We start from the raw sequence: 18,903 nt of genomic DNA, 5'->3' as shown, positions 1-18,903 counted from the left end.
AGATTGAGCTGACTGTGTGTCCTCCATGCATGTCTCTGAGCAGAAATAAACAACATATGCAAACATCCAGCGAGATGAGCAAAAATATTGTGTCGCTGGTGCAAAGTGACAGTTCTACCCCGACCGATGCGATGTATTGGTTTTCATTTTAGTGTACTTTGAGCCATATGTCACTAAGTGTACAAGTTTAGTGTTTGCCGTTTGTGCCTCGCTGGATTTAGACAGCCACCTAGCTACTACCAGTTGTATTTTCACGTTTGCAAGCCACCCTGCTGATAGTGTTGACTTACTGTTGGGACGCACGATGAACTGCATGCCCGTACTATGTTGGGTAAGGGCTACCGCTGAAACACAGCGTTTTTATCCCAACAGTTGTTTGTTTGCTAATAAGATTTCTCGTTTTGTGCAGGCGCACTCATTGCTGAAAATCAAGGGAAACACTTTTTGAACAGAAAGGAAGTGATGAAACTGAACAGAGAAGGTAAGATCCGTACAGTAGGCCTATGCCTGCTGCACTTTTAGATGTTGACAATGAATGCATGCATTTAATGCAATCCATGTGTGCAAGTGTGTTTGTGTTAAAGTATAAGCATTGCCATTATTGTCATACTTGCTTGTTGAAACTTTTTGGGTGCCAACTATATTACTTTTGATCGACAACTTTGCCTTTTGGGTTCTAATTGCATTTCAGTCAGCTAAGTGTCAAATCTGCAGCATTTAGCCTATTCAGTTACACCTGATCGTTCTACTGTCTCTGTGCACTGTCCATTGTTTTGATATTGAAGAGATGCCATGAAATTGGCAGGTGCACAGGTATGTGTTTGCATGCCAGCATCTCCAACCACCTGTGGTGGGGGTTTTAGATCTCGTGAGTGTGGAAGGTCCACTAACCTGAAACTTCCTTGTTTTTGAACTCCGTGTGTCTATTAGAATCATTGTCAATATTTTGAGCCTGGGGGGGAAATTCTGTAACTGTAAATTCTGTGCAACAGGCGTCTGCTGGCCCTAACCCATTGTGGGGAAGGCGAAGAGCGATTGTGAAATATTTGTGGTGGTGTCGCCAGATCAAGTAGCTCGTGCTCTGTCATGAACACATTGACATTGTTGTCTGTTGTTGACTCACACCTTAACAGATTATGATAATCTCAGTCTTTGATTACACCCGTCTTCACTGAGACGCCGATAGATTTCAGCAGCCTGCAGTCGGCCTCTTTCATTCATCATGAAGCCATCAAATAATGAAAAATTGACTGGCCAGGCCAGACAGTGTTTAAAATGCATTCATTCACGAAAGGGAAGATTGTTTTAGTAGTTGGGCCCTGGCACAAAGCCCCATTTGGCAAGCTGTTGCGGCACTAAGCCGTTCACTCTCATTTGTATTTGTCTTGGCAGAACTGGAGGAAATTGCCGTAGTGCTTTTTGAAAGTGCAGTCACTGTTGTTTTGTAAAAGTCGGTGTGAATCGTGATTCCCATCAGTGGTGAAACATTTGTTTTGCAATGTTGAATTTTAGGTAGTTTCAGGATCTGCTGAAAGGCTGTCGTGATTGGTGGAGCTAGTCTGGTAAAGCAAGGAGGTGGGCCAATAGGCTCGTACCACCACCCTTTGAGACTGATTAAGATGTCAGTCTGTGGCCCATGGCACTTAGATACAGTTTAGCATTGACATAACTGATATGACTTGTGAAGTGAAATGAAGATTGTCAGGAATCTCTGCCAACACAGTCTCCCTGGAAACTGGTAGGCCACTGCAAAGGCAAAGTCATAACTGAACATTGGTATCTGTTATCATAAGCCTATCATTCACAGCATCACAAGCTATATGTTAATCTAATGTCTGTACATTTGATAGAAGTGGATCAAATATAGTTTGTCTAAATGTTTACCTTGCCTTTCGCCTGCTAGTGTTCTAAGCATGGGTAGGGTACTAAAAGGGCTTTCTCCTGTAGTAGACTTTTTTTTTAGTGTGCTGTTCTCTCGTTCCTCCCTTTCCTCTAACAGGCTTCTTCTCTCCTAACTCCGCTCACGGTGTTGCTCTCTGCCTCCCTGTAGATATGCACTTGTTTGGCCAGTTTCCCACTCATGACGAATTCTTGCTCGTCGTATGCAATGTCTGCGCACAAGTCATCAAACCTCAGGGGTTCCTGACGCATTACGGTAAGCATGCTTCCCACAGCGTTGCGCTAGATGATGAACGAGGTGAGTCAGTTAGCGTAGGCTCTCCTGGAATTGAGTGTCATAATTGATGTGGAACTGTTTTATTTATTTTATTTTTTTTTAATCGTGATCTGGGTTGTTTGCTTTTCAATCACAGCCTGATCAAAATCAGAATCAGTCTCATCTGTTTTATTTATTTATTTTTTTTTTTTTTTGTAGAGTGTGAGTGTTACATCTCTCAGTTTTATGATAGCAGATGATCATTTAGCTCGGCATTGTCCCAACAACAACAAAAAGATCTGCCCTTCACAAGCATGGGCCTTTGACTCACTTGACCAGTGTCTTTTTTTTTTTTAACAGTAATGATGGTTCAGGAATGTTACAGCCACACGATTGAAACCTTAGCCAGCCTGCTGGGCCACCACTTGCTGTGGCCTCTAGCGACAGCATGATATTCAGACGTAACGTGTGCTCCTCCGACAAGATAAATGCCCCTAGCTCCATACTGGCCTGTGGAGCTGTGTGTGTGTGTGTGTGTGTGTGTGTGTGTGTGTGTGTGTGTGTGTGTGTGTGTGTGTGTGTGTGTGTGTGTGTGTGTGTGTGTGTGTGTGTGTGTGTGTGTGTGTGTGTGTGTGTGTGTGTGTGTGTGTGTGTGTGTGTGTGTGTGTGTGTGTGTGTGTGTGTGTGTGTGTGTGTGTGTGTGTGTGTGTGTGTGTGTGTGTGTGTGTGTGTTAGACCACCCCTGGATCAGCTCCGTACTGGCCAGTGGAGTTGATGGTGTGTGTGTGTATGTTAGACCATCCCTGGATCAGCCCCAACAACAAGCAGCACTGATCAGCGTAAGGTGCTACAGACAGATTGAGACCTTATAGCCTCAAGCATTTTGATGCCCTTGAAGGAACTATCCACTCTGAATACGGATGATCTGGCCCCAGGGCTGTCGATTGCAACCGTGGCCTTTGTTGCAGCCTGAAGACCAGACGGTGTCCATTTTGGCTCTTGTGCTGAAGTGGCTGTTATGTTTTTGTTGGTGCGTGTGTGTGTGTGTGTGTGTGTGTGGTGTGTGTGTGTGCGTGCGTGCGGTGGCCATCCCGCCTGGCAGGATGCGTGAGTGCACCAGCTCCTCCAGGCTGCCAAGGAGGGCCCACATGTTTACTTTCGCTTTTGCTCCAGCGCCTTCACATCTGCCTCAGCTTCTTTTGTGTGCCATGTGTGCTGGCAGGGGGCAAAAGACAGGCAGGCACACACACACACACACACACACACACACACACACACAGAGAGACACACTCCGAGACACACTCACGCACGCCCATTTGGAACCTGAAAGCTGTGCCTCTAGCAAGGGTGTTTTAGCCGTTATGCTGTGGGGTAGAGGAGAGAGATGAGGCGAGGAGGAGGAGGAGGAGGAGGAGGTGGTGGAGGAGACTGAGGAAGAGGAGGAGGAAGAGGATGCTGGGGAGGTGGATCCACCTGCGCAGGCCACGCATTACAGCCCCGTTGCCCCCCCCCCCCCCTCTCTCTCTCTCGTGCGCAGCCATCCCTGTCTGCGCTGCAGTCTGCGCCTCACCGTGACACGCCACACCTCACCTCAGCTGCGCAGCCGGCCGGCCCCGTCTGCACCGTTTTTGCGCCGCGCCACCCCAGGCTGCAGCTGCGTGCCTGTGTGGGCTTAGCCCTGGGGTCAATGACTCCGGGCTATTCATCTCGCCAGCGCCGCAGCCGAGAGAAGAATGCCTCCGAGCCAGTTGGGGAAAGCAGGCTGTTCCTTTCTTTCTCTTTTTCTCTCTCTCTGTCTGTCTCACTCGCACTCGCACTCCCTCGCGCGCGCACACACACACACTCTCTCTTTCTCTTTCTTTTATTTTTTTCCCTTTCTCCTTTTGTTTCCCACTTACTCTTTTTTTCTCCCCCTCCTCCTCCTGCAACCTTTTTTTATGCCTGTGGCACAGGCTGAGTAAGTGCTGTTCCGGATGAACTATGTGCATAGTTCCGAGGGAAGGGCTTTTTTTTTTTATTGCTGGATCTATGCCCCTCAGAGCTCGAGGTATAGGCACTTTTTTTCCCCCTCTCTTTCTTCTACTTTTTTGCGCTTGCTCTTTTGGTTTCGTTTCTCTGAGCTCTCTCTTTCTTTTTCTCTCTTCCTCTGCCTCTCTCTCCCTCTCTCTTTCACTCTCTATATCTGTTGTGCTCTCTCTCTCTCTCATCTATGTCTCTCCCTCTCTCTCTCATCTATCTCTCTCCCTCTCTCTCACACTCTATATCTGTTGTGCTCTCTCTCTTTCTCATTCTATCTCTGTTGTGCTCTCTCTCTCTCTCTCTCTCTCTCTCTCTCTCAAGTCTGGGCCTGGCTGGCGGGTGTCTTCCTGCTGACTGATGCCAGGCGGATGTAAACAAACCCAGCTGAGCTGTTTTGCCCCCTCGTGCGGCGACGCGCTGCGGTTCTGCTTCCTGCCCAGAGCCGATGCCAGCGAGCGAGCGAGCATTAGCTGTGGCACCCATGGCACCGTCGCCTCTCCTCTCTCTCTCGCCTCCTTAAGTCAAAGGAGCCCCTCAGAATAGCTGGCTTGTAGCGCCAGTGTTTGTGCTCCAGTGAAAGCGTGAGGGAGGAAACAAAGCCTTACGTGTGTGTGTGTGTGTGTGTGTGTGTGTGAGAGAAACATTAGGACTCCTCAGTTAACGTTTGTCTCGGCCTGTTTGTAATTGCTTGCCACTGAGAGTCTGAGGGGGGTGGGGGGCGGTGGAAGGGTTCCATTAAGATCGTCACATACTTGAGCACGGAGTGGACTTTGAGCCGGGCCTAATCCACCTGCTCTTGTCCTCTGATTGGTCTATTTACACACCTGCCGCTTGTGTCCGGTTTGAATTACCACCTTGGAGGGACCGGAGGTGGGGAGGGGTTGGGAGAGCCGGGGATTGCAGATGACTCTGCTGCCATCGAGCCAGTGGTCTTACATTTTGTTTTTTTTTGGAAGAAGATGTAGAGAGAGGGGGATTGAAAGGGAAAAAAAAAGGTTTGTTTCTCCTGCTTGGCCCCGACCCCACTGCCCTTTCGCTGTGTCCACTACCTAATGAAAGGCAATGAGGCAGAGTCACTGGAGACCGTTTCCCGCCGCGTCGGAGGCCCCGGCCAACGTCCTCCTGGCAGTCTGACTGGACTTCCAAGGCCAACTGTGCTTAGGTAGCTGCCAGAACAAGAGTCGTTATGATTAAGATTATTTGTTATTATTTGGCTACAAAACGGGCAAGACTTTTCTGGCAGCCTCACAACCCCTCGAACCCCCCCCCCCTCCTTTTCCTTTCCTCTCCCCTCCTTGAACATCCCATGTGTCTCATCATGAGCATTTCTCAATAAACACATAATGTGGTGTTATGCCAGATCAGCAAGAAAAAGGAAGAGAACTCCTAGTGATACTCAGGGGTGTGATTCTTCCGTTTTTAAACGGAATTCCGTTTTTTCAGGCCTGAAAATGAGACCCACGCAATTCGTATGGATCCGCTGAGTTTTTTTTTAGGGGGGGGGGGGGGGGGGGGTTCAGAGGTTTATTTCTGTAGCCTAAACACAGACCATTGCTTTATAATAGGCCGCTGACAGTGACGACGGTTTTGGTGCTTCTTTCATTCATATCACTCTGCAAGCCTTGTCCGTTCTCTCACTAGTGGAATTCATTGAAAGTGAAAGCAGCGGGTTGATGAATGTTTGATGCAAGTTCGATGTGTGAGTGTGTGGTAAACTATTTGTTAATTAGCAGAAGCCATGAAACGGTAAAGGTCAAATTATTTGTTTAGGTATTATTATTAAGTTAAGTAGTATTTATTAAGTTTTTGCTTCGCGTTCGCGTCCAGTTTGACGTGTCTGGATTTTCCGATAATGACGACAATCTCCTGGTGCTGATAGCCTATTGACTTTTAATTTCTGCGTGTGTAAACTAGTCTAGACTACTGTACTTGAAGTTAGCTGTGACAGACTAGCCTACTGGTTTTCATCGTTTTCACCACAAAGCCCGTCTACCTTAGCTTAGGTCTACTAAATTGTTTAGTTAACACCTTGTCATTCCGCGTTTGTCCATCCGTTCACCTCCGTGCGCCCCATGTCTTTCAAAACATATTTCGGGATAGGCATCTCACTATGAGAAAACGTATTATGAGTGCTAAGAGATTGACACTTTGGCATTCTTGGTAAACATCAGTCTTGACTCTTGCACGTAATATTGAGCTGATTTTTTTTTGTGGAAATGGCTTATTGTAGCAATGTGCTGATACATGGAAAAAAGTTGCCTATTTAAAGGCACAGTCTGAATTTAATCCTAGCTCTCCATTGAGTGTGTGCACTTGAACAACTGTGTAGCCTATACCAGTAGGGCCTGCCATTTATTTTAGGAGGAGAGGAGGACATGTTACCTTGGAAGGAGAGGGAGTGGTGCAATTTGATTTTCTTTCCAACTTAAATATCAATAACCTTCAAGCAACCTCTTCAATCAGCATCAATAGGCCTATATCGTACAGAACGACTGTAAGGGGGCAGGCTAAATGTTATCATAGGCCTATAGCCTACTAAATAATGTAGTCAACATTATAACTTTATGTTGGTTTAAGTTGATACAAAACATGAACTGAGAAAATCCATAATTCTACATCATTGTTGGCAAAATGATCATGATAGCCTATATTTCAGCCATATCTGCTTTAGTCTTAAGTAGGCCCTTGGCTACTTTGCTATAAATGAGTTTTCTTTAGGCCTTATAGACCATTTTGTAATATGTTATAATGTTTGAAATATATGTATCTCAGTCTATCAATAGTTCTCATAAAAGTCATCAGATGTCATCATTTAAGGGGTTATTTTTCAAAATTTTCTCCCGGGGGTGCATGCCCCCGGACCCCCCTTGTAAATTACATTGAAGTGCACAGTAGCGATACTATAGTACCTTAGCTATACACTAGAGCAGCAGTTCACAAACTTTAGCCCCCAAGGACCACTGACTTGGCTCGCATACCCCACTGTCGACACATTAAAAAGGGAGGGGGGGGGGGGGGGGGGTATATAGGGGTCGGATATATTTTCCTTTTTTTTTGTCCTTTGCCAATCACACCCCTGGATACTGTACATCCACCATCCCTGTCTGTCTTTGAGCCTGTTTGTAGTGTGTCCTTCTGCGTGTTCTCTGTGTACATGTGTGACTTTATGATGTGCCCCCTTGCAGGTAGCTGGGGAATAGTTTCACAGTGAGTAGCGAGGACAGCCTTCCCCACCCCAACCCCTCCCCAAAGCCATGCATAGCAAGAACCGTAAGTGTAGTGGCTGTTTTTTCCTCTCCTCACCTCTCTCTCAAGTGCCTTCTCTCTCACTCTATCACTCTCTCTCTTTCACTCATTACTGTCACCACCAGCAGTCACAGTGCAGACATTTCTCTGTGGCCTCTCTCACTCTCTCTCTCTCTCTGCATACCACAAATTAAAGCCATACCAGAGTGCTTAGCCAAAGCAACACATTAGTCCTCGTAACTCATCGCGGGGCTCATTCAAAGAACATAAGACTCTTAATCATTTATCAGTAATCCATCCTGCGCACTTAGCCTGATTGTGAAGACAATGCTAAAATGAGCTAGTTCATGCCATGATAATTTAGCACACCACTGCATGATCGTGCATGTGGCTAGATTTTCCCATGTGTGTTTACTTGTGGGTCTTAGAGCTGTCGAAACATGATATGACCACCTTCGTCTGACTTTTGCTTATGTTGTGTGTGTGTGTGTGTGTGTGTGTGTGTGTGTGTGTGTGTGTGTGTATGCACGCGTGCGTGTGTGTGTTTTTGCGCCATGTGAATGGTTTTGTGCTTGTCTATGTGTGAATGTTTTCCACTTGTGGTGGTTTGTCCTGTGTTTGTGTGGTTCTCCCTCTCCCTCTCTTTCTCCTTTCTCTCTCTCTCTCTCTTTCTCCTTCTCCCTCCCTTTCTCTCTCTCTGTGCATGCGTGTGTGCGTGTGTGCTTGTGTGTGTCTGCCTGCGTGTGTGTGTGTGTGTGTGTGTGTGTGTGTGTGTCTGCCTGCGTGCGCGCGCCTGTGTGTGTGTGTGTCTGCCTGCGTGTGTGTGTGTGTGTGTCTGCCTGTGTGTGCCTTGCAGAGAGGAGACACGGCTCTCCCAGTGGCTCCAGGGCCCCTCTGGTTCCCATGAAGCCCAAAGAGTCAGTGAGCCACAGCGGGGTGGAGGGGCTGCCCTTCCGCGTGCCGCGAGACTACCCCCACTCGCGCTTCAGCAAGGCCCCACTCGCCGTCTACCCCCCCAAAGGAGCCCGCACCAAGGCCTGGTGCGTACACTCAACTCCCTGTCCCCATTTGCATATACCCTGAGCTGTTTAGCTTACACTTTTCTACAAAGTGATTTAAAAAAAAATGTATTCTTTTTTTTTTTTACTGTGGAAAATGTAGTACAAATGCAGTACAGGGGAATTAGTGAAAGGCGGGGAAGTATTACAAAAGCCTTCTGTTGCCTCTAGCGGCTTTGAACATCTTGTTTCTTAAGTGTATGAAAGTGCTGTTACATAGCGCATTACATAGGTTCTGGGAGTACTCAAATTATGCACCACACGGGTTTATTCCAATTTTGCACACCTTTTAAGGATAAAAGAAAAGTTGGTGTTCTTTTTAGGGTTTCACAAATACATGTTTTATGTTAATGTGTTTTTTTTCCCTTATGGCTAATGACTTGTTCTGTGTTGTGATTTGTGCCTGTACAGTGTGTCCTTGCCCGTGGTGAGTTTGGAGAAGATGCCCTGCTTTGGACGGACGGAGGGCAGTCACGTCAAAGTCGCCTCCGGCTCTTCCGCCCCCAGCACCTCCTCGTTCCCTTACTCCTCTTCCTCCTCCCAGTCGCCGGCCGCCTCCCTCAAGTCCTCCCTGTCCTCCTCGCTCGCCTCTCACAAGCCCCCGGAGAAGTTTGTGAACGGTCGGGGCCCGGCCACGCCGCCCTCGGCACACGACGGCCTCCGGCGGAGCCCCTCGCGCTCCCCGCTGGACAAGCGTCCCGTCCCCTCCCCCTCCCCCTCCGCCTCTCAGGACCGGAGGCCTAGCGCGTCTCCCTCTCCGTCCTCATTGGACAGGAGGCCCAGCGCCTCGCCCTCCCCGTCCTCATTGGACAGGAGGTCCAGTGCCCCGCCCTCCCCCTTGGAGAAGAAGCACCAAAATGGGACGAAAGGCAGCCGGCACAAGAGAGTGTCAGGTAAACTTTTCATTCAGTTTGTTTTGCTGTTTATATTTACAATTACGTACAGATGGGATGTTTGACTAAAGGCCGGTGCCCACCGACGATAAACAAATTAGAACTCCGTTGTTTTCAATGGAGCACACTAGAGACGTCTGCCGCGCAGCAGCCACACAGGGATAGAACCGGCTTCCACCGTTGTGCCCTTGAGCAAGGCACTTAACCCCAAGTTGCTCTGCAGAATGGTCTTACAGGTAGTAGTATAGTTGACATTAGAATTATAGGGTTCTATCTGCATTCTGAGTAGTTCTGAGATATTCAGCTTCAGTTTTAGAAATCCACAGAGTTGTATTAATAAGTGGAACACAACTCTTTAGATATAATGTCCAAAAATGCATACAACTCAAGAAAGAAGAAGAAACACCTCACCTTACCTTATGAACGTTCAAAATAAGAATAGAATAAGAATATGTCAATAACTTAATTTTGACAAAAATGTCTGTTATAATTCTAAGGGGACGATATGTAGGTCACTTTGGAAAGAAGCGTCTGCTAAACAAATACATGTAAATGAATGTAAATGATCAGTGTCTGCTTGTGTCAAAGCTTGTCATTAGATTGTCGTTACAGTGCAATGCAAGGAGTGTGGCGTTAGCATTCTGTATCTGCTATGCTCTATCGAGGCCTTTCCAGACCACAAGTTTTGACTATGTTCAATGTGGTCTGGGCACCCTTAGTGTAGGGATTTACTTTGGATGAAGGATGTCTAATGAGCGTCACTCAAAATAATACTGACAGTGTTTGGAAGCGTTCATTGCAATAACTGAGCTGAAACAGACTTCAACTAGGATCGCAGGGCTAAGTAGAGACATTGGGGACGTCATGCTCCCTGAAATCTGTACTAGGGAGAACTTTTCCCTCTGAGAGCAGCTTTCACTGTGCAGCTCCCTCAGACTTTACATGAGTTAATGCAACATTTAATGATCAGCATCAAACTGACATCTTCATTAAGCTCTTAGACTTGAAGCCATATCTGATTTTCAGACAGAAGTGTTCCTCTTTTCACGTCACACAAACCACTCCCGGATCGCCCTGGTCAGAGATCTGTCTGTCCACTTTCTTTTTATTCCTACTCTGGGATTTCCGAGCTGAGGTACTGTAGACTCCAGCTAAAATGGTGCTGGCAAGGTAGGCCTGGCAGCGGCCTGCTGAGTGGATTTTCGGGGGTGTTTTGGGGGGAAAACGTACACTCGGTTGCACAGACCCAAGCCCCAGCCTTAGAGGAGGAGGCAGCTACCTACCGTACGAAAATGAGAGTACCGAGGCCGCGACGGCGATCACCACCGCCGTTGTATGTGACGCCGCCTCCACCCTTGTCACTTACAAGGGCTTGATTTAGGCACTGTACTTTCCACACGCACGGTGTCTGCCAAAATCCTCTGTTCCTCGTAAAGGGAAAAAAAGAGAAAAGTGGAGAGGAGCGCGAGAGACCGGCTTCCAGCAGCAGCGGGCTCGACTCGGCTCCTTCCAAGCGCGGGAACAATCGCAGCACACATCCACGACTCCAGATTATAGAGATTATAGCGATTTGAGATTACAGAGGAGAGAGGACATCTGGGTCAGGGCCAGTTGATATGAAATGAATGAGTCCAGGGGAGTGTGCAGTGCACTGCAACGTACCGACAGGTTTTGAATGAGAAAAGTGGATCGTCATTTCACACCGGGAAAAAATTGTCTTGGGGGTGAAGTGATTTGGGGTCTGTGAGTGTTTTTTTTGTTATTTGTTCCGTTATGTCAAAAACAGAGGCAGATAACATCATGCCTAATGTTTTTTCATGTGTCACTTACTGGGGGAAAAAAATCCCATGGGGATAATAAAGTCAACTAACTAACTAGCTAACTAGCTCAGTCTCACATTCAAGAGATTTTTCAGGAGTAATATGCTCTTCAGAATGACGTGTTAAACCAGACAGAGATTCACCCACAGACCGATACTTGCGTATAAATAAACACGTCTATTTTTTCTTTTTTAAATGCCTTTCTAAATCATTATTTTTTCTCCAGGGAGGATCTTTGATCCTAATAAGCACTGTGGAGTCCTGGATCCAGAAACCAAGAGGGCCTGTACCCGGAGTCTCACTTGCAAGGTTGGCAGCAGCAGCAGCAGCAGCAGCAGCACCTCTCGTTCTGCTTAGCTTGTGTTCTCGGTGTTCTCTGTGTTCTCTCTACTCTCTTTTTGTGATCATTTTCCAGGGAACTGTGTGGCACAACACTCCCTCTGTTATGTTCCGTCCTCTTAGTTCCTCATTATGCTGTGATGATTCGGGTCAAACTTGTGCTTTTGGGTAACAACTGTGTGTGTGTGTGTGTGTGTGTGTGTGTCTCTATGTGTGGATGGGTCTGTGTGTGTGTGTGTGCGTGTGTGTGTGTCATGACAGACTCACTCCCTGACCCATCGCCGCGCTGTACCCGGGAGGAAGAAGGACTTTGACGTCCTCCTGGCCGAGCACAAAGGGCGGGCAAAGGAGAAGGACGGCGGCCACAAGCGGGAGAGTCAGACTGGCAGCCAGCCCAACCAATCGCACGACACTACGCCAAGCGGGCCGGCCCACTGCCCCAATGGCAAAACCACTTCCACTTTGCGGCTACGCCTGGCTAACACACACATGCACAGGTAGATAAATAAAGTTCATGTTATTGATAATGATAAACTCTAATGTTTCAAACATCCCATGCTAATTATTTGTGACTAACTGGACAGCGTTTACATAAATGTCATCTCTTGTATGTGGTAGGTTCAATAGTAAAGCATGCTCGAACACACACATGCACAGGTAGATAAATAAAGTTCTTGTTATAGATAATGATAAACTCAGTAATGTTTCAAAGGTGTAATTATTTGTCATTGACTGGATAGTGTTCACATCTCTTGTACTGTATGTGGTACTTTCAATAGTAAAGCATGCTTGTTCTTGTTGATGGGAGCCGTTGTCCTTGACAACTGATCATCTATGGAGTCATTGTACATCACACTGTTTCCCTTCAAGGAAACGTTGTATCTAGTCGAGGCAATTTTCTCCGCTGATGATGAGTCCCAGTTATACAGAGTCTCTTTGAAACTCGGACAGGTCTGTGGGCAGTGGGGGCGCGGTGATGCTGAGCTCCTCGGCGGTGCCCGCCCCTGACCCTGTGCCCAGCTGGCAGAGGGCAGCTGCGGAAAGCCGGCTGTCCAGCGACGAGGGCGAGACGGAGGCGTCCGAGGACACCGAGAAGCCAACCTGCCATTACTCGCCGCGCCATCCACACCCAATGAGTGTAAGAGCCAAAACACACACACACACACACACACACACACTCACATATTCACACCCCCTCAGCCTAAAGTTGGTTGTTTGTAGGCCTGCAGTCTCGCAGAGCCAGACGTGACTTTGCACCTGCTATGTTATGTTTTAAATACAATCTTTAGGGTCCCCATCAATCATCCCTATTTATATTGCATTTGTAACACGGTAATACGATGAGCTTACAACATAACAGATTGTGCAGCCTTCAGTGTGGTTGGCATTTCTCATTTAGCTGGCAGTTCTGACCAGTGACTCATCGCAGAGGGGAGACTGCATCCACGTGTGTGTCAGTTCTCAAACTGCCCAGTGCAATTGAGCTTCATACCATACATGTGCGGGCATCATTTTCCACATCACGACTTCAAGGAGGAAATTCACTCTTGTCTCTTTCAATTTGTCTCGGGCAGTGCTGTGCCTTCAACAGCAGGCTGATGGGGAGAGGTCATTATGTCTTTGATCGGCGTTGGGACAAGATCCGACTGGTGTTGCACTCCATGGTGGAGAAGCATGTGAATTCTCAGATGTGGAAGTAAGCAAAAGTCTTCAAACTATTTGAAAACAAATTTGGACAATGAAAACTCATCTACAGTAATTTCCTGTACATTGGCCGCCTTGTGTATAAGCAGCAGGATAGTAATTTAATGCAAGTTAGAAAAAGCATTAAAAGTATTAACCTCATAGCTGAAGAAATTTTGCAAAATCAATGCATCAATGTATAAGCCGTGGCTAATAGTAGGGAAATTACGGTCATGGTGTACTTTTTTTTACCTACTGCAATAGCACTTTATAATGACTCCCATCTGGGCAGAAAGAAAGGAATAACATTTTGAATAATTTTCTGTATGTATGCATGTTTGTATGTTTTTGTTGAATGTTGTGTTTGTATGCTGCTGAAACACTGTAATTTCCCCTTGGGGATGAATAAAGTATATCTATCTATCTATCTATCTATCTATCTATCCACTGCTGGAGAAGCATGTGAATTCAAAAAAAAAAAAAGGAAACAATGAAAACTCATCTAGTATCTAGTGGTGTAGTTCTGGCCAGTGTTGACGACCATCTGAATGTCAAGCTGATGCTACGGTCTTATGTTTGCAGGAAGGTGCCCTTGGCAGCAGAGAGTTTGGCAAGTAACTCCCCCAGCCCGTCAGACTCCTCCTCCTCCGGTTCGGGTGTGCTCTCCTCTCCCCTGTTTGCGTCTCCCGCTGCACCCCTGTCTCTGGACGGCGTCTCCGTCGTCTCCTACTCCACAGCCTTCCCCCACAACGGGGGCGGAATCTTCTGCATCAGGGACCCCGACCCGCCGACTCCAGCGTCCTCCTCTTCCTCCTCCTCCTCTTCTTCCTCTTCTTCCTCTTCTGCCAAAACGCCTCGGACTAAACCTGCCAAGTCCCCCAGGGCTCAGAGCGAGGGGCCCGGAACCAAGAGGCGCAAGCCCTCCGAGGCGAGCTCCCACCGGAAGAACGGAAACGGCTACCACCCGCCTCCCTCTCCTCTACCGCCCCCTTCAGGGCCCGCCATAATCAGCAACGGCACAGCCACGCTCTGCATCAAGAGCAAGTCCCCCAGTCGGATAGGGCAGGGGCTCAAGGACACGGGCAGGTACGCGAGCGGCGTACAGGTGGGCGTGGGCGGCTCGCTCCAGGGCGACCACGTGCTCACCGCGCGCGGCCCAGCGTCGTTCAGCGCCATGGCGATGGACGGCAGGAAGCGGAAGAGCTCGGGCCTGGGAGAGAAGTCGGGCAAGGTGACCAAGACGGCGGGGCTGGACAGCATCTTCAGGAAGAGCAGCTTGAGCCTCCTGGCTCCGCTCCCCGAGGCGTCACACAATCCTCACCTGCGGCAGGTATGTCTCCACTGATCCCCTCAACATCTGGGCCTTTTTTGAGCATTGGGGCCTGTCACAAGTATAATGGCCAGATCACAGTTATTTGATAACAATTTTGCACATTCGTCATAGAACCATAAACGTATTTTTTTTTCATGTATTTGTATACAAACGCACAAAACAAACAAAAAGCCCATATTTTCCATCACTATGTACATAACTCTACTCCAGATTCCACTACACGCTTACTATTCTTTGTTCACTTCTGTCTAGCTGATCTCATCGGTCTCCTTCTCTGTCTTTTTCAGCCCAAGGTGCACCACTGACTTAAAGGATTATCAAAGGAGAAGGGAACGACGCTCAGCACAAACGGACTGTTAACTCTACATCCTCCAAGCCCCTCTTCCTCCGCCTGTGTTACAGGGCTTACTGGAATTGTAACTGATCGACCAGAGCGGTGAAATCTAGCGGTGTGCCCATTTGTCTATCGGCGAGACCTCTGAGTCGTGGTGGTGGTGGTGGTTGTTGTTGTTGGTGGAGCCCTGTGGCGGTTGGGGGGGGGGAGCGGGGCGGTCGGTCTGAACTGGCCGTCCTATGAAAGTAAAAGAGAGGAGTCCCGTTGGTACTAAACGCTCTCCCTGCAGTTTTACTGCACTTTCAACCGCTATATGCTACACAGCTTTTTGGGGTTACCGTGGATGCTAGCGAGCATGCCCTTATACATGTGTACAGATTAAGACTCCGAGTAAAAAAAAACCCAACTGCCGTCAGTAGAGCGGACAGGCTTTGTTTATTTCAACACCACTCTTGCCGCTGAACTTTTTTGTTTGTTTGTTTATTTGGCTGTTGCCGCTATTATATAGCAATCCGTTCGATCATCTCGCCTTTGCTGGAGATGTCAGGACAAAAGAAATGATTGGAAAAGAGGGACACCGCGTGTCTTGCACGTCGTTGGATTTCTTCCGTGAGCTGTGACGAGTGTGAGGGACCTCTCACATCATGCCTGAAACCTGTCTACCATGTACCATATTGCACATGCGTACACCCATACATGGGTATGTGTACAGACACACACACACACACAAACACACACACACACACACACACACACACACACTCGACACACAAAAAGGCTCTGGAATGGAAAAAGCCTCTCCACCATGCCTATCTAAAGTGCACTTAAGTCTCTTCCCACCTGGAAGGTAGGAGAGGTGGCGGAGAGAAGAACAGGAGCTTTCAACCAAGGGAATTCTTTACTGACACTGTTTGGCAAGATTATTTTTGAACAGAAATAGGATGAATTCAGGTTTTTTTTCCTTTTCTCTCTTCAAGTATTTTAGTGTTGTCGCAAGCATTGCAAGAGAACATTGTCAGGACTTGCGCCTAAATGGAAAACAACATAAGGAAGTGTTGGATTTTGTATGATAATTTATCATTTCTTTATTAATTTTCTAACTGAGTAGTGTAGGGCTAAAGATGAGCAAAGGTATATTTGTATGTCATTTTAAAAGTTGAAAGTATTATTATAGAGTTTGTATTGTTGGAAGTGTACATATCTTTATATTGTTTTTTTGTATTTATTATTAATCTTGCAGAGCTACACAAAACAATCCCAGCTCCCAGCCCACCCTTTGTATCACAAATAATGTAACCCCCAAAGAAATCTGTCTTGCTTTCTTTTGCAAGTCTTCTTTTTAAACAATCCATCATTTAAATCCATAATTTAAAAAGGCCCAACTGCCGTGCCACTCAGCTTTATCTTGTGGATTTAATCCAAGTATAATACTGCTGTTTATAAGTATGTGTAATAATGAATCATATTTGGTTTAAGGCATTTGCACTGTAAACCAACCATAGTCATAGATTTCCTTGGTGTGGATTGATTTGATCAGCATGATCACCTTAATAGTAAACTTTAGTACTTGCCCCTTTGCACTTTGTCATTTGCCAGAAATGAAGTCTGGTCTTATTTATAGAGAGACAAATATTTCAAAATATATATAACATAGAAAGACAAATGTTTGTACAGTTTTTTTCTTTTCTTTTCTTTTTGCCTGATATCCCCGCATAAATGTTCTGTGTCCATTTCACCTATTGACATGTTGGCTAGTACCTTTCTGCCTTGCTCAAGAGCTAGTCTCACCGTACGCCGTGGCTGAAAGCTCAGCGTTCAAGCCTTTATGATCTCCGTGTGAAGTGCTTCCACCCGAGACTCAGGTGCTGGAAGTAGTGCAAGTTGAGGGAGTTGCTTTCCCCATAGAAAGCTCTTCGCAATTGGTTTCTTCTTCGGTAAAGCTATTGGCGCTCATCACTTGGAGGTCAGTTCCAGCCTCCATAAACAAATTATTTGAAGATATTCCCTGCAGTCTTATTTCTCTCACCAGGCACAGTGTTTTGTCTCATAAAAAGACCAAAGCCCAGATATGAGTTAGAAAGTAATTTTAAATGGTCAGGTATGACGCTTTGAAGCAGGAAACTTCAAAGCTCCTTTGGTTGTTAAGACATCTTAAAGGTACACTATGCAAGATTTTCTCCTTTACAAAGCCAATGTGATGGTAAACGAATTTGTAATTGGTGAGTCATTCACCTAGTATAGCTATACAGCATAGGTGTAGCAAGTAGCTACCAAGAAAACCAGCCATGCAACTTCAAGAACAGCGGCCCGACAAATCGCGCAAGAATCGTGAAACATTACCTTGTCAGTAAATATAGCTCTTTGGAGATGGTCGTTAATCCTTCACCTCCACAACAAAACATTTTCATTGTGTACAGGGAGGATAAGTCATGATTAGTTTGCTATTTCCAACAGCTGAGTAAAAGTGTAATGTTGTGAATCTAGAGGGAGCTATAAAGTTGCCAAACATACCTAGGCCTAAACTTGCATAGTGTACCTTTAAGTATTTAAACCATTCACCATTTGGGTGGTTAAGTGTAGGCCTACTTGGTTCTTTGAATGAGGGTAAACTGAATGTTAACAAGATACATTCTCTACAAGCTGTGTTGCCATTTCTGATATTGCTGGCTGGGTTTGTGCCACCTAACTACAGAAAACTATTTGATGTTCCCTCTGCACCTTTTTATCCACTGCGTTAAATCTGGTTTGTTATTGTTGAGAATGTCCCCTCACCATTTGCAGTTGAAGGCCATCAATTTCAGAGATGTTTAAGACAGGCTTTTAATAGTTTGTCTTTAGAAGTATGTATTGGAAGAAATGTATATTTGGAAATTAAATTACCGCTTTATAGGCCATGATTCTGTGGCTTGTCCACTGTGATATATTTTTTTAATCAGCATTCATATTTTTTGTATCAATTTATCTCTTTAAAAAACTCCTGTGCTTTTCATCATGTAAATGTGACTTCTGCAGGCCATTACAGTTTTTTAATAATATTTTCAAATATTATTTCCCCTAAAGTTCTGTATACTGTAGGTGTTTGATCTACCCAAAGCATGAAACATCAAACAAGGTTAAAGGCCTTAATTTTGAACTGATGAATTACTCTTGTCTGACATGTCTTCAGTTTCACAGAGACCTTCTGACCACCTTAGAACCCCAGCTCCATCAGAAAATTCAGGTTAAATGTCATATAATTGTGTATACTAATTGTATTAATAGATATTACATTTTATACTGCCCTTTTGTCCAGCTGTGTAACGTGGTACACATTCTGTCTTCACTAAATACAGTTATACTGTTTGTTTGTTTGTTTGTTTTAAATTATCTGATGTTTAGGGAATACTTTATATGGTTTCTCCCAGTCTGATCTAGCCATATGAACAGTTTTTTTTTCTTTTCCCATTGTAAGGCCTTATTTTTTATATGGTCATGTAAATGCTACAATACTAAACATATTTGAAAATGAGTTTTAAAAAAACAATGGCTAAACCTCAGTGGAACAGTGTCCTCTATGTGCTTTTTACTCTTTTTATTCTTTTGGCCCATGGCATTTTCAATAATGAAATAGAATATGTGTATTTTCAGGGTTTGACAATGTTTTGGATTTCAACTGTTACACAAATACATTTTTTACCTGTCTCCCCGTGTCATGTTGTAAGTGTCTGTGAATGGGATGTGTGTCTGTTTTAACATTAACTGAGAAATGCATGATGATGATCCACAAGTTTTTTTTTCTGTGCACATTGCACTTGGGATATTAGGCCTAATACCTCCGTTTGAAAGGCTGTCACAATTTGTGTCAACCATCACAGCGAGTGATTCAAACAAACCTGCAAAGCAAGGCAAAGAGTGTTGTAAGCAAAACATAGACAGGTTTTATTCTTGAAATTCTGTGGCGATTCGGGAAGAAGGAATATTCACCCCCCACTCCACCCCAACCAGCATTCTTATGATAATGGTTTAGTCCAGGCCCTTCAGTTA

General features: G+C 45.9%; 1 protein-coding gene across 1 annotated transcript; it reads left to right on the top strand.

Annotated features, from left to right (window-relative positions):
• The first annotated feature begins 449 nt into the window (after positions 1 to 449).
• On the top strand, positions 450 to 18,561 carry atxn7l1 (ataxin 7-like 1). Its single transcript, XM_062517564.1, has 11 exons — positions 450 to 481; positions 2,051 to 2,155; positions 7,360 to 7,444; positions 8,277 to 8,460; positions 8,890 to 9,371; positions 11,418 to 11,500; positions 11,792 to 12,027; positions 12,482 to 12,668; positions 13,105 to 13,226; positions 13,796 to 14,543; positions 14,834 to 18,561. Exons 3-11 carry the CDS (start codon positions 7,429 to 7,431, stop codon positions 14,849 to 14,851), a joined length of 2,076 nt encoding a protein of 691 aa, XP_062373548.1. The 5' UTR covers positions 450 to 481; positions 2,051 to 2,155; positions 7,360 to 7,428; the 3' UTR covers positions 14,852 to 18,561.
• The last annotated feature ends 342 nt before the right edge of the window (positions 18,562 to 18,903 follow it).

The sequence above is a fragment of the Sardina pilchardus genome, chromosome 17 (assembly GCF_963854185.1).
Source record: "Sardina pilchardus chromosome 17, fSarPil1.1, whole genome shotgun sequence".
Taxonomy (NCBI): domain Eukaryota; kingdom Metazoa; phylum Chordata; class Actinopteri; order Clupeiformes; family Clupeidae; genus Sardina; species Sardina pilchardus.
Note: the sequence above shows the minus strand (reverse complement) of the source record. Positions and strands in the feature narration are given on the sequence as shown.